Raw genomic sequence first — 25,217 nt, 5'->3', positions numbered from 1 at the left:
TTCCACATACCCGTTCCCATTCTTCCTTTCCTTCCTCTTTAAACTCCACAATGTAGCCAGTGACTCTAGAACCACCATCCTTTACTGGTGGAGTCCACTCCAAGTCTACAGAAGACTTTGTCCAATCAGTAACTTTTGGTATAGGAGGGCCAGGTGGGGCTGAAAAATATCATCATACAGCATAAAAATGTGTTATGCGATCTTATTTGAATACTTTCAAATTTAAAAAAAAAAAAGTAAAATATTTACCAATAGGATCTCTAGCAAGTGCTGGATCAGATGGCATGCTTGGTGGGCCAACACCAGCCGCGTTGATAGCTGACACACGGAACTGATACTCAGAGCCTTCAATAAGGCCTGTAACTTTGTATGAAACCCCCAGTGTCATAGGCTTGATAGGATCTCGGTTAACCCTGGTCCATCTCTTTCCAGTGGTCTCTTTGCGCTCTAACCAGTAACCAGTAATAGGAGAGCCACCATCATGTTCTGGTTCTTCCCAGTTTACTGTCATTGAGTCACGTGTTATACTGCTAACTGTTGGCTTGTCAGGAGGTCCAGGCACAGCTGAGGGAAAAAAATTCACATAGAGCTTGTAAAAAATATGTTAAAAATACATAGAAATAGCTGGAGTGCAGAAGAGCTATGCACTCACATGGTCACCATTGCACTACGCAGTTAGCCATTTGCACAAGATTTCTTTCCTCATTCAGTTTCTCACCCCTATTCAGGTACATATAATTCTGTGAAAAATGAAACATCTTTCCTCCAGAAAAAAATTTTTCCTAGCCTTTCTGGATCACTACCTCATTTTAGTGCTCAGCTTAACACTTGCTGTTTAAAGCACCATTTTCTCTTGCCAATCTAACATTCCTCCTAGGTCTGAGCTTTCCTGTACAATTTATCTTTCAAAACTGAAGGTAGGAAATTGATTCTTTCTGGTCCAAGACATTAATAATATGTCAAACACAATAGATTAACTTGAATCTTTTCAAATAAACATTTACTTGTGTATTTAAGCATTAAAAATATTGAGATTGTACTTTATTATGACACAAAGAGGGAGAAAAATATTTTAATTGCCACACATGTTTTTAAGAACCAGGTACTACTGCTAAAACTCTTCAAGTTATTCTAGAAAACTTAGTCAAGAGAGAAAACAGTAGTGGCATTTAACAGATGCTGTATGCATAGAAGCATATGGAAGCAACTGACATAACTTGAAATCCTATTTCTACTTACTGAAAAGGTTTCGTGCTGTTTCTGGCTCACTGTCCAAAGGTTCTCCAATACCGTATTTGTTTTGTGCCATAATGCGGAACACATATTCATGGCCTTCCATCAGCTTGGGAACAGTGAATATGCATTCCTTGGGTTCATTAGTAACAGCCACCCATGTCTTCCTATTTGCTTCTTTTTTCTCTATAACATAGTTTGTAATCTTAGAACCACCATCATCCAATGGAGGAAGCCATGATATTGTCATTTTATCAGCCAAAATGGATTCAAATTTAATAGGTCCTACAGGAGGTCCAGGACGACCTACAAGATACGTTTTAAGAAAGAATAATTAATCAAGTATCAAATGCATGATATCAGTTAATGTAATTGTAAAAGTTCCTGATATGTACCCAGAACATTCAGCCGCATCTCCTTTGAAGCAGTTCCCAGGTCATTTACAGCTGTGATAGTATATAGGCCTGTATCATTTCTGCGAGACTGTTGGATCACTAAAGTGCAAGTATTTTCATCAACAATCTTATTGACATGTTGATCATACACCACTGGTGATTTCTCGTCTGGTTTCTTTGGAGGAGCTTTTAGCCATGTTAATGTGGGGAAGGGTACACCCTTTATCTTTGCCACAATTTTAACATCTGTTCCTTCTTCAACTTCCATAAATTCTTTCAGCTCAATAGATGGTGGACCTACAACAAAATGTTGAAAAAGTAGTATACAAAAATATTTCATAATTTTAAAATAGAATTTGTATTTACTACTATCTCTACTTACATGTCTGGTCTTTGACAACAAGTGGGCCAACAGTGGCTGAAGGTCTGCTAGGACCTGCTATATTTACAGCTTTGACTCTGAATTCGTATTCTCCACCTTCTACAAGATCCTCAACAGTAAACTTAGTTTCTTCCACATCACGTCTGTTGCATTGCTTCCAAGACTCTTTCACTTCTCCAGTACGATCCCAGCGGAGACATTCAACATTATAATGTGTAACAGGAGCTCCACCATCATTCTTTGGTGGCTTCCATGTCAGGCTCACTGTGTTCTTGGTTACAAGGCCAATCCTCAGTTTAATAGGTGGATCAGGAGGATCTTCACAAACAAAACAGAAGAGTGAATAAATCCACCATGCAGTACCATGTGGTTTAAAGGATTTGTTTGACTTTAACTTTACTTACGGATTGGATCCCTGGCTGTGGTCCGCTGGATGGTTTCTGCAGGAGGCCCAACTCCAAAACGGTTTTCTGCACGCACCCGGAAGAAATACTCTTGGCCAGTTATGAGATCAGGTACCACAAAGGAAGTACTGCCACAGTTTGGATTGACTTTAGTCCAGGCCTTCCCATCAATATTTCTCTTCTCTATAACATAGCCTCTGATTCTATCTCCACCATCATCATCTGGCATCTTCCATGAGAGTTTACAGCTACCTCTTGTGATATCACTTACTTTAAGGTCTTTTGGTGGACCAGGGACATCTGTTAAGATAAAAGCACAACAGACAAAATTTTACGTAAGTATGTAGAAAAATAAGTCTAAACCCTAACATTTGGATACTTCAATATATGCAAGCCATACCAAGAACATTGACTCTGACATGCACTGTCTTTTGTCCTGCTTTATTCTTTGCTGTAATACTGTATCGTCCGGAGTGACTTCTGTTGCAGTCAGGGATGATAACCTCTGAACGCGTATCAGTTGCTTCCACCTGCGTATTATAAGAGCAAAAAGCGTATTAATAGAGCAAACTTGAATATTTATGTCTCAAAAATGCAACAATACTGAGGTTAAAAATATGGCTTGCTTTACCTTTGCTTCTTCAGGTACATTATGACCTCCCTCCTATAAACAAATAGAAATAATACAAATGTAAAAGGGAATAGGCTTAAACGCCTAGAAAGAGGTGTAGGAAAAAAAACTACTGCTTTTACTAACCTTTGCTGCTGTTTTTGCCTTTCCTTCATACTCCCAAAATGTTTTTGGAACTGGACGACCCTTGATAATAGCTGGGATTTTAATTGTTGTGCCAGCACGACAAGAGAGCAAATCCTGTGCTCCAAGATCAAGGAAGATTTCTGGTTCCTCTGCAAAAAAATTTAAATACATAAATTTTAAGAGCTACTGAAAGCAAAATTCCATCATCACTGAGCTGAAATCCCCCAGAAACGTGGAATGCATGTTCACGTGAGAAAGGCTGGACATACAAAAAGGAAACTGGGAAGTATGCAAATAGAAAAACTCGTTGCTGTAAGTTTTTCATAAAATAAACAGTATTTCATTAGTATGTCTGCAGGTGCTCGTCAGTTTCCTGATGGAGAACCCCCTGGCAATAGACATAATAATGAAACTTTCAAAGATGTGGGTCAATCTTTTGCTATATTCTTGTATAAATGTTTATTCTGTTTTGACTTTGGCTTGCTTGGTATCCTTTTTGAACATTCATAGCAGTAAGTAGCATTTGCATAAAAATGCCTAAATTAGTTCTTGGAACTCTTACCTAGAATATCTTGGACAGGTATCTCTGATGTTGCAGGACTTGGTTCTGATTCTCCAGCAGCATTTACAGCTTTCACCCTAAATCGGTATTTTCTGAGCTCTTTCAAGTTGGGAATAACACATTCACAAGTAGGAAAGAGTTTGTCTCCTTCATTCACCTTCTTCCAATCAGTACTACCCTCATCTTGCATTTCAACAATATATCCTTTTATAGGACTCCCACCATCCTTTTGAGGAGGCTTCCATGCAAGTGCTACAGATGATTTGGTTTTGTCTTTGACCTCTGGGCATGATGGTGGACCAGGCACAACTGGTAAAACAAAAGCAAGTAAAAATTACACTGGTGTTAGTGTGTTCTTATATTTTTCTGGATAGGTTTCTAAAAGAATGCAAGTATTTTCATTTCTTTACCTGTATATAGAGTATAAATCCTAGAATGTGCATACTAATTATATATATCCCCTATGTTAGCAAGGGATACTTAAGGTACAAGGCAGAAGTTTATTTGGCAATGCCTACACTGGTATTATTACAGTATTAGGTACATAAAAGAGGCAAAAAGTTAAAAATTAAAGCTAATTATTTTTAAAATTTTAAAATCAGAAACTTTGTGTCAATATATTCTCTTAGGTTTAATGCAAACAAAACCTTTGATTAATGTTAGTACATTAATACTTCCTTATTAATTATTTTCATTAATAAATTAAAAAAAGTAATGATAACAACACATTATTTGTTCTGCTGTGATACAGTCCTCTAACACAGTCATACAAATAATATACTCACATATAGGATCTGCTGCCAAAGCTGGATCTGATGGTTCACTGGGAGGGCCAATTCCAGCAAGATTTTCAGCCATAACTCTAAACTGGTATTCAACACCTTCAGCCAAACGAAGCACATTGTGCTCCAGACCTTTTACTGATGGTTTTGTTACTGGAGCCCGGTTGACACGTGCCCAGTAGACCCCTCCCACCTCTCTCTTCTCCAGCCAATAGCCAGTTATTGGGCTGCCACCATTGTCCAAAGGAGGCTCCCAAGTCACCAGCATAGATGATCTGGTGCGATCCAAAATTTTTGGCTTTCCAGGAGGTCCAGGAAGACCATAGGGATCCTTAATGACAACTTTTTCTGAGAGGCATTCATCACTTATTCCGTATTTGTTCACAGCGCGGACCCTAAATTGGTATTTTTCATTTGTTGAAAGATTCCATACCTGAAAAAGAGGATTTAAATCAATACTTGGCTACTTTCAGAATCAACTTATTTGGATTTAAGCAGAATTATTCACTTTAAATTCTATCTTGCAATCTGACTGATGTACCTATATTTATGTACTACACAGTTCTATGTGATGTCCTAAGAATACTCCTATTTCATGTGCATAGGACTGAACATAAATAAAAATGTCATTAAGTTTGTTCTTGCAGTTGGTAAAAAAAATGAATAATTCTGGAAAATGGAAAGGAAGATGTTTTCTCTCTAGCTCAACTGAGGTTAAGTAGCAAAAATGAACACTTTCTTTCGTTTTGTCACGTGAGGGATAACACAGATACATGGATGGGAAACATTCATCCAGTAAGTCTGGAGTCTAAATGGAGCATGAGCAAAGGTACCTATGCAAGTCGCAGTTTCCATTAAATATGTAATACTGTTATTTTTTATGCATAATATAGTATGTAATAAAGATATTTTGTAAATTACCCCAAATCTTCTCTCAACGGCGCCTTTAGAGACTTCTTCCCACTCCGATTTCTTCTTACTAGCATCACGTTTTTCAATAATGTAATGGGTAATTTCACTACCACCATTATCAAGAGGTGCATCCCACGTTAAATAGCATGATTCTGCTTTAATATCAGAAACAGCAAGATTTCTTGGTGGAGAAGGACGATCTGTATGAAAGCAATAGAGCATGGAACTAAGTTAAAAAGAAGGCAAAAGCAATTTATTAGCTGTCATTTTATTAAAATGTTGCATCCTTACCATACACTTCGACATGCACGTTGCGGAATGCAGTGCCAAGACGATTGGTAGCTCTCACAGTGTAAGTGCCTTTATCACTCCTCGCTGCTGCAGGAAGGATGAGTTCTGTTTTTGCCTCAGTTCTAGATACTTCTTCCTTGGTTATCTTAAGTGCATCAGATGTTTGGTCAATTAAAACTTCATTCTTGTCCCATTCGATCTTCGGCATTGGCAGGCCTGTTACATCAGCAGGAATGTTAACTGGTTCTCCTGCCTTGACTTTGATAGTATCTCCTCTCACAGCCAAACGCAATGTAACAGTTGGAGGCACTGAAATGAGGAAAGTGACAGAGTGAAGATGGAGATGAAAGAGAGAAAGTGCCTTGAAGTGTTCTGAAGATATTTATATGGATTTCTTTAAAGTTGATATACCTTCATCATCTTGTATAACTACATTGAGGGGCAGTGATGGCTCGCTTTCTCCAATCTCATTGACAGCTTTCACACGAAACTCATACATATGAAGTTCATCGAGTTTTTCAACAAGAAGAGATGTTTTTGGACAGAGCCTTGCATTAACTCTTTCATAATCTTTTGAATCATGTCTCCTCTTCTCTACAATATATCCTAAGATGGGACTACCACCATCACTGCGTGGAGGCTTCCAGTCAAGTGTAATGGATGACTTCGTCCTCTCTGTGTACATGAACCTCTCAGGTGCTGTAGGAGGACCTATTAATACAGATAAATTACAATAAGAAAAAATTAAAATACCCGAGAATTTTAAATAATAAGAATGCAGTGGCTCTGGCCTTTTAAAACCTTAGTTTTTACCTGCAAAGAATCTGAGTATGATTATGGCTCGTATAAAGTTTCTCATGTATGTGGAGAAAAAAGTAATAAGTAGTGTCTCAGTAGGCACCAGTATTTTGCTATGTAAAGAACTACACTAGCTTCAGAGAACTGATTCAGAAACTTGACTGAAGTAATGAAGCTAAGGTAGATGCCTATCCATGTAGTTGAAAAAAACCCACACTTTCTGTATAGAGGGAAAGACAAAAATATTGTCTAATTAACCTGACATTATTTTTTTTTCTTTTTAAAAACCCGGCAAAATGAGTCATCTTACCTAATGGATCAACTGCAAGAATAGGTCCTATTTCCACAGCTGGACCAGTACCAAATTTGTTCTTGGCACTAACACGGAATTTATATTCTTGCCCTTCAATTAGACCTGTAATATCACATTTAGATCTATCAGTGTCTACAGCCAGTCTCCATGTATGCATTTTGGCATCCTTCCTTTCAACAATGAAGCCTATGATTTCACTGCCACCATCATCTTCAGGATCAGACCAGTTAAGCAAACACATCTTTCTGTTTGTGACCACTGGCTTTAGGTCAAGGACTGGTCCAGGAACATCTGAAAAACAAAATCAAACGAGTAAGGTAAAGCCTATACTGACAAAATAAAAGCTTATTTAATTTGAGAAAATATTTTTCTTACCAAATACTTCTACTCTGGTTCCTGCTGATTTTGTACCACTGCTATTGGTAGCAGTAATTACATATCTTCCATGGTCTTTTCTCAATGCATTCTTAATGGTTAACTCAGATTTTGTGCCAACATTTTCTATAACAACTCGATCTTTGTCTAATTCCCCCTCATCTATAGCCCATGTAATGGTGGGAGCAGGACGCCCTGTCACAGTAGCAGGAATTTTAATAGTCTGTCCAGCCATGACCTGAATGCCTGCTTTCACAGAAACATCCAGCTCAACAGTGGGAGGCTCTGTGGAAGAAAGAGAAACAGTTCATTGGTTGGAGGGAGGGATTCAAACCCACCTTTTAAGCATGTGGACATATCTTAAAAACAATACGATTGCAATACCTTTAGGCTCTGCAACTGTTGCGGGTTCAGTTTCCCCAGGTGGTCCTTCTCCAGCCGCATTGAGTGCAGTAACGCGGAGCTTATAGTCTGCACCTTCCCTCACCTCTCCAACAGTAAACTGCAGGACCTTAATGGGCTTTGCTGTGCAGCGTGACCACTCATTTACACCCATCAGTTGTTTGTACACATGGTAACCAGTGATATCTCCACCACCATTATACACAGGAGGTTGCCATTCCAGCTCAATGGAAGTTGCACTTGTGTCAGCAATCCTTGGAATCGGGGGACCAGGTGGCACTATAAATAAATAAATAAACAAACAAATAAGTGTAAATAAAAGTTAAAGGCTATGAATCCTATCTTCTCAACTGTCTGCTATTAGCTTCTGCTAGTCCACTTACTTATTGGGTCTTGTGCAGTTTTTGGATCTGATGGCGGACTAAATTTACCAGGGCCAGCTGCATTTTCAGCACACACTCTGAAGATGTAAGTTAAACCTTCCAACAGTCCTTCAACTCTTAGTTCCAGAGCATTCACAAGGTTCCTGTTGACACGAGCCCAATGAGTACTATTGATTTCACGTTTTTCAATCCAGTATCCTATGATAGGGCTGCCATTATCTTTTGGTTCATTCCACTTCACCAGCATACTGTTGCTGGTTACATCTTCCACATCAGGCTTATTAGGTGCATCTGGTGGAGCTGAAAAACAAAAAGGTGGTTTTGCCGTCATTGCTGTCTCTTCAGAGCTTACTCAAAGCTAAGAGAGCACTATGATATAAGAAATTACTAATTTTAATTATTAGTTTTTCTGCTCTCTTAGAACCTTTGATTTCTAAAGGTGATCAGTAAGGAAATTCGCAATGGTTCTCTTTTTTGGTAAGAATACTAGTCTATGAAGCACAAAGAATGTCAGTATTCAGATGTTAAGTGTTTTAAGGGTAAAGCTTTATGACAGTGATCATCATTCTTATGTGTCTACTATTGAAATTAGAGTATTTTCGATAGTTCTCTGTATTTCAATGGTTTAAAATGTGCAATAATTAACACATAGCTCATGTTTCTTCTGGGAAACATCTACATAGATAAAGATGAGTATTCCAACAGTCTGTTAGAGTTTCACACCTTGTTTTCTGAAAAGGTTGTTTTTCAAAATTAAAACTTACAGAAAGGATCTTTAGCTGTCATTGGTTTTGAAACACATGGTGGTCCTGCTCCAACTCTATTTTCAGCAAATACACGGAATAGATACTCTTTTCCTTCAATCAGTTTTGTTACATGGAATTTGCAATGCCTGAGTGTTGAACTGACAGTGACCCAGCCCATTTCAGCTTTTGTATTGTCTTTCTTTTCCAGTACATAGTTTAGGATTTCACTTCCACCATCATCAAGGGGAGGCTCCCACTTGCAAAGGACAGAATTTTTCCTCAAATCTTCAAATACAAAGTTGACTGGTGGCCCAGGTGTATCTGTTAGTAAACCAAGAAAAATGATGAGTACTCAGCTTGTGCACTTCTTACCTAATACTCTGAACAACTAGATGTTTTGAGGACATTCTTTACATACCCAACACATTGACTTCACAGGAGGCTTTTGCAACTCCATGATCATTTTCTACTTTAATTGTAAATGTGCCGTGGTCTGCTCTAATGGAGTCACGAACTGATAGTATGGACTCTCCTTCCTTGTGGTTATCAACACTCATACGTTCTGGCAGTGAAAGCTGGAAAGGTTTCTCTTCTTCAGCTTCACCCTTCTTCTTTTTAGGTACTGTTACTCTCTTTTTGATATCCTCTGGTCTGACAACTTCATCATTCCTCAGCCAGGTAATAGATGGATAGGGTGACCCTGAAATATGTGCCTCAAGTATGATCTCATCACCTCTCTTCACCTCAAGGCCAGACTGTAGGTTTGCAGCAAGGAAGACTTTTGGAGCCTCTGTAATAACAAAAAATGAAAAATGAAGTAGAATCTTTCAATATGTCTGAGGATATATGGCAATTAATACAAATGATCTAATGAACAATTCATACCAATAGGATCCACAGCTTTCACAAAAGGAGTAATCCGAGAAGGCTCACTGATGCCAGCAGCGTTCTCAGCACGCGCACGGAACTGATACTCCTTTCCTTCCTCAAGGCCTTTCACCGTGTAAGTTAGCAAGGGTACCAGATAGTCATTGCATCTCTCCCACCTCTCTTTGCCCTTAGCAAGCTTCTCTATTATATAGCCCATAATCTTGCTTCCCCCATCAAACAGGGGTGGTTTCCATGTAAGAGTTACTGATTTTGATGTTGGATTATGGACTTCAAGGTCGACAGGCGGATCTGGGGGCTCTGTGAAAGAGATCAAAATAGGGATCATATGAGAAAAGAGAGTATGAAGATTTAAATTCTTAAAATTCAATTTTTAGATTATTTAATAGAAAGAAAAACTTACGTTTCGGGTCTTCTGCAATGATCGGGTTTCTTAGTTCAAGATAATCACCCCCTCCAATCTTATTGACAGCTTTAACACGGAAGTAATATTCACAGTTTGGTATAAGATCTTTGACTTGCCATGAAAGCTTATTTTCACCAGACATGACTGGGATGTATGTTTTACGACCAGCTTCCCTGCGTTCCAGAACGTAATGCAAAATAGGAGTACCACCATCAAAGTCTGGAGGCTCCCAGGATACCTTGCAAGAATTCTTAGTTACTTCGCTTGCCTTGATGTCTTTACACTGTCCAGGTGGACCTGTTTTAAATAAGAATGAAACAATTAGTTAATTAAATAGATGAGAAAGTGTATTCTTATTAATATGAAATTATACTTCATTGCTTTGCTTTGCAGAAAGCAAAGGACACAAATGTGGACTACAAAGCATCTATATGAATTTCTGCTCCTGAAGATTAAATATAGCCCGAATTCTTAAATAATTTTTATATTTATATGCTAACTTTTCAAAATAACTGGGCTTTGAGCAGCCACTGAATAGTCAGAGCAACTTGAGGTACAGTGTATTTTCAGGGGACTTCTTAACATCAATCTACATGTGTCTGAGTGGAAGTGATTTCTCTGCCTGGCAGAAACCGTATCTTTCTAGCCCTGTCTTCTGTCAGCTGCAGGGCCCAAGTGAAGATGAGCATATTTCTCAGAATGGAAGAACATAGTTACCTATGACTTTGACATTGACTGAGCCAGTTGTTGATGCCAGCTTGTTCTCCAGTGTGATAGTATAAACACCAGCATCAGCATGAACACTGTCTATCACTTCAAGCAATGCAGAGGTGTAGTCACTCTTCATTGTTGTTCTGTCACCAGCTTTCAACTCCTTGCCATCTTTGTGCCATGTTATAGTTGGGGATGGAACAGCTCTGAAGGGTATAGGGATACTTAGCTTCTGTCCTTTAACAACAACAATGTCCCGAGTTTGCAGATCAATGGTTGGATTACCTGTAAAGGAAAGCATAATGTTATCAGAAAGTTGCCAAACATAATTCTGTTTTTCAGTTATGAAGACCTGACAAAAAAAAAAAAAAAGAAAAAAAGAATTAATTCTTACAGTCTGGGTCCTTGGCAACAACTTTTTCTGAGATGTCTGAGGGCTCACTAGCTCCAACAGCATTGACAGCTCTGACTCTCAGCACATATTCTTTGTCTGGAACAACTCCCTCGTCCACTTTACATTTTAGATCTTTAATTGGACGAGAATTGATTCGCATCCATTTTTCTGTTCCTGCTTCACACATCTCAACATTGTATCCAATAATAGGACTCCCACCATTCTTCTCAGGAGGTTTCCAAGCAATGCAAATGTGCTTTCGGCCTGCATCTGTGACATGTAAATCCTGAGGAGGTGAAGGAGGGCCTACAAAAATGGAAAAGTAAGGTGTGATTTTCCTCCCAGAACAGTACACTGCTTCTAGAATTCATATACTGTATTATTCTACTTACTTGTTGGATCTTCAATATGAACGAGGTCAGTTGGTTCACTGGGATGACCACATCCAGCTTCATTTTCTGCACGGACCTGGAACTGTACATCTGTTCCTTCAATGACATCTGTCACTCTGAAATTGCAGTCTGGACCAGCTGTCTTCCCAGCTTTTACCCAGCGAGTAGCCAACTTTTCTTTCTTTTCAATAACATATCTGAAGAGATTGAGGAAAAATACTATGAGGCACTTGAAATAAGAACACTTCAGACTTCTTCAAGAAAATAGATTAAAAGAGATCAGACTAGTTTAGACAGCGGAAAAGTAAAGAGAATAATGGATAACAGATTCAATTAACTTTTCTTCACACTTTAGCCACCTAGACCTAGTGGGTCTCAGCTCCTAATAGGGCTGACATCACTGAAAGACCCAAGTCTGACTGTCAATTCTTGAAATTTGTTCTGAGTTTTAGAACTGAAATGAACTGTGTTCTCAGGTTGTAGAGAGCTGCAGAGGCAAATGAACCTCCAAGCTACACTTGTATCTTTGCTAGTTTGGATGTCAGTGGTCAGTCCATTGAGAATATTTGAAGATACTATTACTTGGCTGTCAAAATTCTGCTTAGGATGGGCTATGGCAAAGTAATGCAAATTGAGTGACTTCTTTAGGCAGATCTCTGTAGTTGTTTGTTGGTTTAAGATGTGCTTTTTGTGACTGGGAAGGAGGAAAACAGTTTGTTTGAAAAGCGTTATAAAGAAAAAAAAGATCTGAAAAGACTCATTTTGGCTGAGCGTATACAGCTGGAATGGCAAACAAAGGCAGAAGGAAAATACGAGCATACTATATGCTAGATGATTTTAAGTGGCTATTATTCTGCAAGAACTGGAGACTATGATCACCTTATTTTTTTTTCACAGCTACTAATTATTATATGCTGTTTTGAGGATGTTGACTCATATTCACTGTTCAGGCACATTAGGAATTTTATTTGCATAATTACTACATTTTAAAATGAAGCCCTTCATTGCTTTGACCACATGGCTTCTCTTAAATCCATTCACATATTTTTAATATAAAATGTTTCAATGTAAAATTTAAATATTTTGAGAGAAACATCTTCACTTGTTAAAAGATGTTTATCTACAGAAGCCTACAAAAACTTAAAATGACCTTACCTTTGAATTGGTCTGCCACCATCATTCTTAGGTGGTTCCCATTTCAAATCAACATGGCCTTTTTTCACTTCAACTATTGTAAGGGCATATGGAGGCCCAGGGGTTGCTAAGGTAAAAAAATAAAAGAAGGCACACATTAGAAGACTATGAATTCATGACGTGTGAGCTACTGATCACTCAATAAGAAAATCAAAACTTACTGAAAGTATCTTTAGCAAGCACTGAGTCTTCAATTTCACAGTAGTCACTCTGTCCAATGGCATTTTCAGCAGCCACACGGAACACATAGAGTGAGCCTTCAGTCAGTGGGCTTACTGTGTACTTGGTGTCCTTCACTGTTGTATCCACTGTCTGCCAGCCCTTCCGCCTTACATCTCTTTTCTCAACAATGTAGTTGGTAATTGGGGAACCCCCATCCTTTTCTGGTACTGTCCATTTAAGATCTGCTGTATTTTTAGTAATATTAATAACTTCAAGCCATCGTGGTGGTGAAGGAGGATCTGCAAAATAGGAAAAGAAAAAGTAAACCAGAATATTGCAATTCCCACAAAAGATCTTGGAAGACAGGGAATACACCAAAACTATTAAAACTTTGTATTTCCTGAACTGAAGCAGGGGAGATTTTAGTATTTCATAAGCCTTCCAAGAATTCATTTAGTACCTACAAAGACGGACAGACAAGGGGCTTTTTAAAAGTCAGACACTGTATTTGCAGTAGCAGCACGTTCTGAAACAGTACTCACAGAGCCTCTCCTTGCACAGCACAGGGTCACTGGGCTCACTGGGCTCACTCTCGCCAGCCTTGTTCACAGCTCTCACACGGAATGAATATTCTTGTTTCTCCATAAGATCTTTGAGGAAGTGTTCAGTTGTTGGAACTCCTTCAGCCACTCTCACCCATTCGTCTGTTCCAGTCTTTAACAGCTCAACGACGTAAGATTCAATTTTTGCCCCTCCATCATGTTCTGGCTTTGTCCAGTTCAGGGTAAGGAATGTCTTGCCAATATCTTTCACAGTTGGCTTTCCAGGAGGCCACGGTGGATCTAGACAAGAGTCCAGTATTAATTATGTCACTGATAACAATTTTTTAAATGTTATTGTTGCTAAATTAAACCATTAAAAATGTGTTTATTGTACCGATTGGATCTTTCACTAAGATTGGCTCTGTTTCCCGGCTTGGTTTTCCAGGTCCTGCAAGATTCTCTGCCAAGACACGGAACTTATACTTCTTCTTATTTGTAAGACCTTTAACTCTGGAAATAAAAATTAAATTTGATTAAACCAAACCTAGGCATTAATTAATTTCTAAAACATCATTCTCTCCACTATTTATACCACAGATAACTTGGAAAATCTGAAAATACCCAAATTACAGCTAATGATGTCAACAAATTGTTAACACTAAAATGGTGCACCATGACAGAACTGAATGTTTTGAGAACCATCTTGAATTTTTGCATGTTCCATGGTTTTTAGTTAATGAGAGTATCAGGAGTAAAAAAATCTAAGGATTTTGGTAAATTGATACTTGGGATGCCATTTTAGAATATCTTATGGAATAATTAAGCACAGGAGTTATTGAGCATAACATGTAAAAGAAAAACAAGATGAATAATTCTTCTGTAAAGATACCCCTCATTAAAGCTAATTTAAAAAGTAAGCCACCAGGGGTAGTTGGATCAAAACTTATGGAAACTAGGAAAAAATAAAAACAAAGTAAAACTTATTTTAAAAGCTACTGTTAAATTTTTATGTCTCTGTGATCAATTTCACCCTAAAGTGACTATAGTCTTACTTGAATGTTGTATCTTTCACTGGCATTTTGTTGCATTTTATCCATTTATCCTGCTCAGGATCATATCTTTCAACCCAGTAGCCAGTTATGGGGCTGCCACCATCTTCATCTGGTTCATTCCATGTTAAAGTGACTGAATCTTTAGTGACCTCTATGGGCTTGAGACCTGTTGGAGGGCCTGGTGGATCTGTATAAATTAATTAAAAAACAAACAAACAAAAACCAAAACCATCAGTCAGGGTGTTATTTTTTTTTTCCTTCCTGTTAAAATACTGTAAAAATTAATCATTAATTTAATTAACTAACCAAATGAATATTTGGCAATGATGGGGCTACACTGTGCTGGCTCTCCAACACCATACATGTTTTCAGCACTGACTCGAAACACATATTCTTTATGAGGAGTTAAATTGGTAGCTCTGAATTTTGTATCTTTAATAGTTGATGACAACTTGTCCCATATTTCGCTGTCTGTAGCTCTTTTCTCAAGGACGTAGTTGGTAATTTTAGATCCCCCATCATCTCGTGGAGGATTCCAGGTTAGAAGGCAGGATTCGTTTGTGATTTCTGTTACATCAAATGCAGCTGGTGGACCAGGTTTATCTGTAGAGGACAAGACATGAACGTTAATTTTCTGCTTGCATACCTTGGTACATTACTAATGATTTGTATAAATAACATAAAGTACATGCATACCGAGAACATTAACTTCAACAACAGCAGTAGCACGTCCACTGGAATTTACAGCTTCTATGATATAGGTTCCACTGTCACTCCTCTTGCTGTCTGTAATAGTGACTGTGGAATGATTAGGCTGGCTTTCAATGGTGATTCTGTTGTCAGGTCTCAAAATTTTGTCAGCCTTGGTCCAAGTAACCTGGGGCTCAGGCTTTCCAGTTACTTTAGCTGGCAGTTCAATTTTAGTTCCAGCTTTCACAGTAAGTCCAGCAAGAAGCTTCACATCTAAGAAAATTTCTGGAGCCTCTGATTTAGGAGAGAATGAAAATGTTGTTAGAGAAACAGTATTCCAGAGACTGGTAAAAATAAAGCAGCTATGGCAATTTAGCAAGTGAAGTAGTTACCTTTAGCATCAATGGCCTGAATATCATCAGTTGGCTTACTTGGCCTGCTTGCTCCCATTCTGTTCAAAGCCTTAACCCGATAAGCATACCACTCTCCTTCCTGGAGCTTTGTTACTTCCATTCTGTAAAAAAAAAAAACCCAAAAAATTCAAAATATTTAGAGTGGTGATGATGGCACAATTAGTTAGGAGGATTTATCTACTGGGTCGATTTACTTACTTTGTTTCAATAACAGGCTCCCCACATATCTCCCACTTGTCTGTGCCACGTTGGGATTTTTCTACCAGATAACCCTTAATGCGTGCACCACCATCATATTTGGGAGGCTCCCATGTTAGGAAGATTCCTTTTGATGTTGGATTTCTCCATTTAACATTTTCTGGTGGGTCAGGTACCGCTATTAAAAATCAAAAACATATGGGATCTTAGAAACCAGTCTAAGAAAGATATATTATTTCTATATCTTACTTTGAAGAAAATAAAAAAAAAATCAAATATGCTTACTTGCTGGTACTGACATATTTACAGGTTCATCAATATATGCAGGCTCTCCAGGGCCACATTTATTGCATGCAAAAACTCTAAATAAATATTCTTTCCCTTGGACGAGGTCAGGTACAGTGAATTCTTGGTCAACAATATGATCCATAACCTAAAGAGAAGAAAGGTTCCAATGTGTTTTTAAAATTCATTTCCAAAGAGTGATTACAAAAATAAGGCAAAAAACTCAGTAGCACATGTGAAAATAATATAGAAATTCAAATGAGAAAGAATGAACTTACTTTGCTCCATGTTTTCCGGCTTACTTCACGTTTTTCAATTATATAGCCAGTGACTGGACTTCCACCATCATCTTCTGGAGGTTCCCATGCGAGCTGCACTGTACTCTTGAGTACTTCTAAAACATTGAGCTCTCTCGGTGCACTTGGACAAGCTAGAAGTCACAGAAATTGTATTATTTTGTAATTGGTGCCTGATGGATGATCTCTATGTAATGTATCTACCAGAAGACTTAGTCTTGTTAAGTCATTCCTCTTTAAACAGCAAAGTTACATATTGAAAACTAGAAAAGAGGGTTTTTTGAGGAGGGGTTTTTAGTTTTTAGTTATATTTTAATATATCTGGTTGGATAGTGTAAGATCATACATTATTAACCTAATTAGATTTTAAGACAAATGCGGAATGTTACTGCTAAAATACATACATGTCCACTTACCAATGACATTAACATTAATTTCTCCTGTAACAGATGACACAGGGTTTTCTAATGTCAAGAAATAAAGTCCCTTGTCTGGGCGCTCACTCGGAGTAATTACAAGTTCTGCAAAGGAGGCAGTGGTCTTCATTTTTACACGATCACCCTCTTCTAAGACTTGGTCACCAAAATACCACGTGGCAGTTGGCACAGGGTACCCAGTGATGGGAACACGGATCTTGATTGGCTCTGGTACAATAACTTCCAGCCCATCCTTAAATGCACTTAGGTCCATTGTAGGTTCAACTGAAAAAAAATGGAAAGAGGATTCAATAAATTATCATGAGACGTTTCTTTTTTAGGGATCTTCTCTTCCTTTGTTTCCTTCTGTTACCTCTCTCTTTCCACAAAGGTAGGTCAGGAGACAAAAGGTCATGCCTTGCTCCTCAGGCAACCTAACAGGCCTCTATCTCATAGTGCAGATAATTCTCTGCAAAATTTATAATGGAGAAGAAATAGCTCATGATCTCAAATGCCTAAAGTGTACCAGTTATCTGGTGAAAAATACACACATTATCCACAAGATGCACTTTAATTGTGTGCCTTATCTTATTAATTGATTAAACAAAATGGCATGTGACTTACCAAAAGCATCATCTGCAGTTAATGGCCCAATAGCCTCTGCTGGGTCAGACACACCAGCTGCATTTTCTGCTGAGACTCTGTAGTAATAACTGGATCCTTGTTTCAATCCAGTTACCTAAAAACACACAAACAATCATTTACTACCTCATATTAAAAATTATCGGCACATTTTACCTGTTGATGAAGAGAACATTGTACCTTAAAAGTAAGAGAAGGTACTAGTTTTGGGTTACAACGAATCCACTTGTCTGTTCCTTCCTCTTGCCTTTCAATAATATAGCCTAAGATTGGACTTCCTCCATCTTCTAGAGGGGGTTCCCATGTGAGCTGAACAGATGACTTAGTTTGATCTGAATGCTCAAGGTTAATGGGAGGACTTGGTCTCTCTGAAAAAAAATAAATTGAGAGAAATAGATTTATGCAGCTGATAAAGTAGCATGGTTCTGCAAATTAGGTGATCCTATCATACAGTACAGTTTTTAAAGCCTTTGCATAGCTTTTTCTGAACTGATTTTTTAAAATTGAGGTTGCATCCTAACTTCAGAGAAAAAAAATATCTGCAATTCTTACTGAACCAAGTGGTAGCAAGGTATTCCTGCTATGTTGGAAGGACAAAGTTAGGGAATAGGGAAAATATAACTGTACACAGTATTTGCAGCACACATGTTTGTCAGTTGAACTTTCCTGCACACATGGCATCCAAAATGCTCCTGTCTCATAATACAATCATAATCATACATACTTTGCATACTCACCAATTGGATCCATGATTTTTACTGCACGTGTAGCTGGACTTGGTTTGCCAACTCCAACCATGTTTTGAGCTCTTACTCTGAAGAAGTACTCTTCATTTTCCACAACATCAGTCAGGACAGCTGACAGTTCATCAGCTCCTGTGGTCATAGCTGGCTCCCATCTGATGGTAGCTCTGTTACGCAGTTCAATAACATAGCCAGTAATCGGGGATCCTCCATCGTCCTCAGGTGGTTCCCAGCTAAGTGTGGCTCCAAACCTGTTCACATCACTAACTTCTACATTTTGAGGAGGACCAGGAACATCTGCATTTTATTTTAGAAGGAAAAAGAAACAAGAAGACATGTAGGTTTTTCCTATTGTTAGAATTTGTACTGCTTTTTCTACACAACCATCAAACACTGTGTTTTTTGTAACTTCTGCTCACCAAATTTGCTCTTAGCTTCCACAGGTGTGTCTGTTTCCACAGGCTCACCAGTGCCCACTCTGTTGCGTGCACTGACACGGAAGAGGTACTCAACTCCCCCTTTCTGAAGTCCAGTAACAGTGTATTCACAATTTTCAGCACGATCTGTGGCCACAATCCAGGTCTTACGCTTGATATCACGTCTTTCAACGACGTAGCCTATGATTTTACTTCCACCATCACTTTCTGGTTCTTGCCACGCAAGACCAACTTCACCATCATAAGTTTCAGTGACTTCCAAGTTTCTCACTGGACCTGGAACATCTATTAAAGATATGACAATACTTCAGGGCATTGCATCGATTTTCTTCCCTCTGGCTAGACAAGAGGAGTTTGAGGGGAGACCTCAATATGATCTACAGCTTTCCCATGAGGGGTAGCAGAGGGTTTCTCCCTCATAAAGGCTTTTTACTCTGTGGAATAATGGTAAGCAAGGTTTTAATAGTACGAGTACTTACCAATGACCTCTACATTGATGAATGCTTCTGCCTGGCCATGTTTGTTTCGAAGCACAATCCTGTACCTTCCCTTATCTGATTTCTTTGCTTCATAAATTTTGAAGGTAGTGCAGTCAGTAGTTGTATCAACAGTTGTTGTGGGCAGACTTTCTCCTGCTTTAAACCATTCAGCTTCTGCTCTTGGGTAGGCATCATATGGGACAGTCATAGTTAAAGGTTTCCCAACATCAACCACAAGGTTTTGATCACCAGTCTTGATTTTAGGTGCAGCTAAGAAAGATGAATGTGAAATGTTCAGTACTTGCATATATATGTGTATAAAAATTGATATACTTGTGCAGTCAGCAAAGAAGGTAACACAGAAAAGTAAAAGGAGTGTAAATATGAAGGATTTCATATACTTGTAGAACAACTCCAGAGAAAGAAATACAGGCTGGTTGGAATCTACTGTGTCCTCCTATAAAATCAGGAAAGAAGGAGTTGCTTTTTGAGAACCAATTTAACTATTCTGTAAAATAGACACATTAGGAATTATATATCTAATATGACTTAAATGAGTAGGCCAAATAATTTTCATTGTTTTTAGTGACTTAATTAAAAGCTTTAAGTTTCTTTAATCTTAAATCTTGCTCTTTGGCAAATACACATTGAAAAGCGATGGGTTTTCCTCAACAGCTGGATCAGCATCGCATAACAAAAAAGTTTGTTATTTAAATTCATATTCACATAGTTTAACAGACTTGTTAAGCAATCCTCAAATAGTTTAACACTTTTCTCAGGCAGTGTATTAATTTTAGTTCAACTCCTTGAAAGAGAAAGAATCAATCTAGTTAGAAACTAAGTTCACAAATCGAAGATTTTATGAAAGGAGCACAAAACAAGCAACTTACCAGCTAATTCAAGTTTAGCTCTAGCTTCCTTGTCTTTGGCGATAAATCTGTATTCCCCTTGGTCACGGGGCTTTATGTCACACACCTGCAGCCTGTGGACCTTTCCTTCACTCATCATCTGATGTTTGTCACCTTGGATGATAATCATGTTGTTTCTCAACCACTTGACCTCCACACCATCTTTGTTCAATTCAGCCATGAAGATGACATCTGCACCAGGAGCTTCATAAATATCTTGTGGTGGTCGAATAATCTCAACAGGGATTTCTGAAATAAATGTTGATTCATTCAGTATTATTTTTTAATTGTTTCTACTATTATCAAATAATGTTGAAATAAATCCCATCCAATTTTACACATACCTTCAACAAAAAGTCTTGCCCTAGATCTCCTGTCATCCACTCCACAGGAATATTCACACTCATCATCTAGCCTACAGTCTTTTATAATTAACCTGTGCAGATTTCCGTCCTTTTCAAACTGGTATCTTTATGGAGGAGAAAAATAGGCAGTATTTTAGTTTCCAGACAAAGCAATAAAGTAAAACAAGACTGTTTAGCACATTCAGAAGCATAATTAAATGTACATACTTTTTGCCTTCTTTGATTTCTCTTCCATTTCTGTACCATTTTACACTGACTTTCTCTTTGGAAAGCTGGCATGTAAAGACAGCATCGTCAAATTCAGTGACAGTCTGGTCCTGAAGATGTTCAGTGAAGTCTGCTGGTGCTTCTGTGATGAGAAGCTCTGCAACTGATTTGTCTTGTCCAGCAGTAACAGTGTATTCACCTTCATCTACAAACCCACAGTCTTTAATTATCAATGAGTGCTTGAATTTATCAATTTTGTACAAAACACGCCTATCAAATGTGATCTCCTCTCCATTCTTTGTCCATTTGAGAGTTGCATTAAGGCGATTGACTTTGCACCAGAATGTGACAGTTTTCTTTTCCATGGTCTCAATGTCTTCAAGGGGCTCAACAATTCTGAGATCCTCCTCTGTTATGGAAAAAAAAAAGCAAACATTTTTACAACCTCATATAAAATGGAATGTAAATGATGAAACTATTTCAATGTAGTGCAAGTTATTTACCTAATACTTTTAAGGCAGCAGAGCTTTTAACGTGTTCACCTCTTTGGTTTGTCAGTGAGATGGTGTAGGTAGCTTCATCTTTCAACTCTGCATCTCTGATTCTGAGAGTGTAGACTACACCCTTCTGAACAATAATGTACTTTGCACTATCAAATATTGCCTCGTCATTTTTGTACCACTTCTCTTTGGCACCTTCTTTATTGACTTCACAGTTGAAGATAATTTCTTGACACTCAGTAACTTCTTGGTCCTTAAGAGGAGTTATAATCTTGAGTTTTTCTGAAATTGAGAAAACAGAAGAAATAGGACATCATGTAGTATAAAGAATGCAACAAAACAACCTACATATTGATAAAATCAAACTTACCAATCACTGCTAAGTGTGCTGTAGCTTTAGCTTCACCAACCATGACAGTATACATTCCTGTATCTCCTAGAACAGATTCTTTAACCACAAGTGTTCTCTTTTTGCCATCTGAAATGATGTCATACTTATCACCAGGCTCCAGGACTGTGTCACCCCTTAGCCACTGTACTGTAATGGCTTCTTTGGATACTGAACAGACAAATTCAGCTTTTTCTCCTTCAAGCACCTCAAGGTTTTGTGGTCTGGTAAGAAATTCTGCAGCAAGTTCTGAAAGAAAACATTTTTGTAGGCATATATATATATTATTTTTTACTTGTGGATGCAATAAACCAAGTTGAATATTACTACTGATTTTCAAATGTTTTAATTTTTTTTCCTGGGATACGAGCCCACCAAAGAAGTACTCTTACCATGTACAGTAAGTTTTCCTGTTGTACTAGAGCTTGGGAGCTTGCAAGTATATTTGGCAGCATCTTCAGGATGAGCATTATGTATAACAAGAATTCTCTTTCTACCATCAGAAATGTGTTCAAATCTACCACCATCAGGCACCTCTTCATCTCCTTTAAGCCAAGTAACTTCAGCATTAGGCTTCGAAACTTCACAGATCAATTTTACAGTGTCATTTTCATTTACTTCAAGATCAGGAAGATTTTTTGTGAAAACAGCTTCTTCCTCTGCAAAAAGAATTTCAAAAGATGATTAAAGCCAGCCATGAAAAAACCCCACTCTCTCATCTTTATTGTTCACATATTAGATCTAAAACACTGTGTTTACCTATCACTGTAAGTAGGCCGGACGTTCGAGCTGTTTTTGCTTCACAGGAATATTCAGCTTCATCATCAAAGACACATTTATTGATGACAAGAATGTGTTCTGCACCTTTAGAAATTATGTCATACTTTTTGCCTTTTCTAATTTCCATGCCATCCTTAAACCACTTCACCTGTTCCAGAACAAATTAACATGGTTTAAACACACTCATCATAGATTTTAGTGTGTTCTTCTATAGCAATATATCAAAGTTTTCCCCTCTAGGTGAAGGAGTTACTGAGATTAAAAAGTGTCACTACAGACCTTGACATTTGGACGAGAAATTTCACATTCAAACCGAGCAGATTCTTTTTCTTTAACCTCAAGGTCAGTCAGGGGTTTCAGGAAGTCGACACGAATAGCTGAAAGCGAATAGAAAATTTTTAAAATTTTAGTAGAGGGAAGTTATGCTAGAGAAGTAAGAAATTGCCAACGTTACTACTACTACTACAACGTTACTACGATACTACTGCCTGTCATAGACACTTGTACATTGCCTTTACAGCACCCAGACATTTTGTAGAAAACTGTGAATTACTCACGCTCCACATTGAGGAAACATGATGTCTTAAAGTCCTTAGCATCACAGGCATATGTTTTTGCATCGTCCAGTGTGCAGCCACGGATGATGAGTTTTCTGACTCTGCCTTCAGAAATGATATCATACTTCTTTGATTTGTGAATTTCTTCCCCATCTTTGAACCATTTAACTTTTGCATTTTCCCTGGAGACTTCACATTCCAGTACTGCAGTGGCTTCCTCTTCAACAGTCTGGTCCTCAAGTGGTTTAGTAAATTCAACTGGGGGTTCTAAATGAAACAGATACATTTTTGGTAGAAAAGATCTAAACTACAGGCAGTCTTCTGCTTGCATAGAACTATCCTATGCTGTTTACTAATTTTCCTTGACAAAAAGGATCTTAGATGTCCCTATTGAAGGTTTCTTAAAACATTTTTTATTTTTAATACACAGACACTTTTTGTTAATTCAGGTTAATTTCCTCATTTTCAGCCTATTGTAAGATGAGATCGAATGTTATCCTTGTCCATGGGGTTTTTAATTAAAAATCATCACAAAGCCTTGCAACTCAATTTCTTTAGCTGAACCATACCCATGTAATCTCAGAGACTCTAAACTTATACTGCGAGCTTAGAGAATGCTTAGGGGTTTTTTCAGTTTTTCCTTGAATTACTGGATCAGTGCATGTAATTGTTTTCCTTCTGAAACATAACACAGCCTGCAAGCAGCACAAGTGGATGTACAGCCAATGTTATCTTGTCCCTTGACTGATGGAGCAGGTATACTCTGACAGGTTTCTGGATATTCAAAAGAACAGAAAAAGCCACTGGGAGCCACAAAGGATGGTATTTGTGGGTCCTCTTGAGGCCAATTGAATGTTCAAGACTGCAGCAAAGCCCTGGAATTCCTAATGAACTGATTTATCCCCCAGATTTGACCCATTTCCAGTGTTTTCCCTTCTTCAGCTCTTCTGTGAAAAGATTTTATGTAGGCTGGTTTTTTAATCAGGGGAGTTATCTACCAGTTGAATATTGTATATATGATACCACTCTTTGATAAAATAATGTGTATTTATCAAAGTTTCCTATTCCAGGATGAATCATGAATGGAACATTAATCTTGATTATGGTTTAACTAAAATTACTGACTTACCTTTCACAAAAAGATTTGCTTGAGTTCTGAAATCTTTTGCTGTCAGTGATACCTCTCCCGCATCTGTTAGCTTGACGTCTCTGAGAATAAGTGTGTGAACTCTCCCTTCAGCACGGGTCACAACCTTACAAAATACAAAAAAACCCCACTGTGAACATCTACAACAAGTGTTTGAGAAATATTTCATGAAATAGAATGCTATATATGATTTGTGGAGTTCGGTTGTCCACTTTCATGTGAAATTTTGACAACTTCCTTTTGTATATACTAAATATAACTCAATCCTCAAAATTTTGAGGATTTTCTGACTTGAGATGATGTCTATTTTGAACAGGTATTAATAAATACAAAAAATAAGCAAATTTATGGGAAAAGTTGGCATTACTGCCAGCTACATATAAAGGAAAAACTTTTTCAACTAAAAAGAGGTTTGGCACCCCCCACATACACTTCTCTGGAAATGCCAATTTGTCTATTTATTATTTAAATTTGGCAAAAATTTCTGCCTAAAATACTAGTTTCCGTGATTAACTATTGCAGAAACTACTTTGCAATCACAGTAAACAAAAAAATCACTTCAATGAATAAAGGTTATAAATGTTCAGCTGAATGCCAGCCACGGAGGTAATCGTTTGAATTAGCAAACAGCTAAAATGAAACCTGTAAAATTAGATTGATTTTTAAAGACAGTTGTAAATGTATTTCAAGAGGCTATTTTGAATGGGTAGAAAGTGATACATTGAGTAAATATATGGTTTACTCTCAATTTCATCCCGATAAAGTTTCAACTGTTCAAGTGACACTTTTGACTATATATGTAAACTACATGAAATCTGATTTTTTAAAATGTAATTAAAATGATAGCTCAGACAGAAAAGACCAAAATAATGTTCCATTATACAGAATATACCAAACATATAATATTTTTCTTGCCAGGCAGTTATAACTATCAATCCACTGCACTGATCAATAGCATTTCACATTTTTATTCTGAAACTCAGAAGTAATTATCTTTATTTATTTCATGATTCATCTGCTGAGTTTCAACTTTGTTTATCTGTCCTTAAATAGGGTCCTTTGTCATAACGATCTGTTTTGATATTGCTACATTATTTTTTAAAATTAATATTTATTTATGCAAATTTCTTAAAGCTCAGAAAGATCTAGCAAAACCTGAAAAAAATATGTTAAAAATTGTATCTAAAAGAAATAGCAATTTGTACCAAAGTATTATTAGCAGCATTATTACAGGTTCTGAAACTTCGTTAGATCATGCAATGCCTTGAAAGTTTACTTTGTTTAAGTTTC

The 25,217-nt window shown here is 37.6% G+C and overlaps 1 protein-coding gene across 1 annotated transcript in view; it reads right to left on the bottom strand.

Annotated features, from left to right (window-relative positions):
* The window catches only part of TTN (titin), a 235,050-nt gene that overhangs the window by 64,691 nt on the left and 145,142 nt on the right, over window positions 1-25,217 (bottom strand). Inside the window, 52 exon segments of the mRNA XM_064718447.1 lie at window positions 11-159; window positions 250-564; window positions 1,240-1,539; window positions 1,629-1,925; window positions 2,011-2,328; window positions 2,415-2,714; window positions 2,815-2,944; window positions 3,046-3,078; window positions 3,172-3,320; window positions 3,734-4,042; window positions 4,519-4,948; window positions 5,437-5,627; window positions 5,719-6,027; window positions 6,130-6,429; window positions 6,827-7,120; window positions 7,205-7,489; window positions 7,589-7,885; window positions 7,990-8,289; window positions 8,754-9,056; window positions 9,154-9,525; window positions 9,621-9,923; window positions 10,027-10,326; window positions 10,747-11,025; window positions 11,135-11,440; window positions 11,527-11,723; window positions 12,682-12,787; window positions 12,882-13,181; window positions 13,425-13,724; window positions 13,819-13,934; window positions 14,477-14,663; window positions 14,783-15,079; window positions 15,173-15,460; window positions 15,559-15,680; window positions 15,778-15,955; window positions 16,063-16,210; window positions 16,341-16,492; window positions 16,775-17,059; window positions 17,399-17,513; window positions 17,597-17,784; window positions 18,154-18,456; window positions 18,579-18,881; window positions 19,076-19,345; window positions 19,966-20,232; window positions 20,328-20,452; window positions 20,556-20,964; window positions 21,059-21,337; window positions 21,426-21,692; window positions 21,836-22,102; window positions 22,203-22,371; window positions 22,503-22,600; window positions 22,781-23,047; window positions 23,910-24,033. Of these exon segments, the coding sequence (XP_064574517.1) occupies window positions 11-159; window positions 250-564; window positions 1,240-1,539; window positions 1,629-1,925; window positions 2,011-2,328; window positions 2,415-2,714; window positions 2,815-2,944; window positions 3,046-3,078; window positions 3,172-3,320; window positions 3,734-4,042; window positions 4,519-4,948; window positions 5,437-5,627; window positions 5,719-6,027; window positions 6,130-6,429; window positions 6,827-7,120; window positions 7,205-7,489; window positions 7,589-7,885; window positions 7,990-8,289; window positions 8,754-9,056; window positions 9,154-9,525; window positions 9,621-9,923; window positions 10,027-10,326; window positions 10,747-11,025; window positions 11,135-11,440; window positions 11,527-11,723; window positions 12,682-12,787; window positions 12,882-13,181; window positions 13,425-13,724; window positions 13,819-13,934; window positions 14,477-14,663; window positions 14,783-15,079; window positions 15,173-15,460; window positions 15,559-15,680; window positions 15,778-15,955; window positions 16,063-16,210; window positions 16,341-16,492; window positions 16,775-17,059; window positions 17,399-17,513; window positions 17,597-17,784; window positions 18,154-18,456; window positions 18,579-18,881; window positions 19,076-19,345; window positions 19,966-20,232; window positions 20,328-20,452; window positions 20,556-20,964; window positions 21,059-21,337; window positions 21,426-21,692; window positions 21,836-22,102; window positions 22,203-22,371; window positions 22,503-22,600; window positions 22,781-23,047; window positions 23,910-24,033 (12,696 nt within the window).

This window comes from Zonotrichia leucophrys, chromosome 7 (assembly GCF_028769735.1).
Source record: "Zonotrichia leucophrys gambelii isolate GWCS_2022_RI chromosome 7, RI_Zleu_2.0, whole genome shotgun sequence".
Classification (NCBI taxonomy): domain Eukaryota; kingdom Metazoa; phylum Chordata; class Aves; order Passeriformes; family Passerellidae; genus Zonotrichia; species Zonotrichia leucophrys.
Note: the sequence above shows the minus strand (reverse complement) of the source record. Positions and strands in the feature narration are given on the sequence as shown.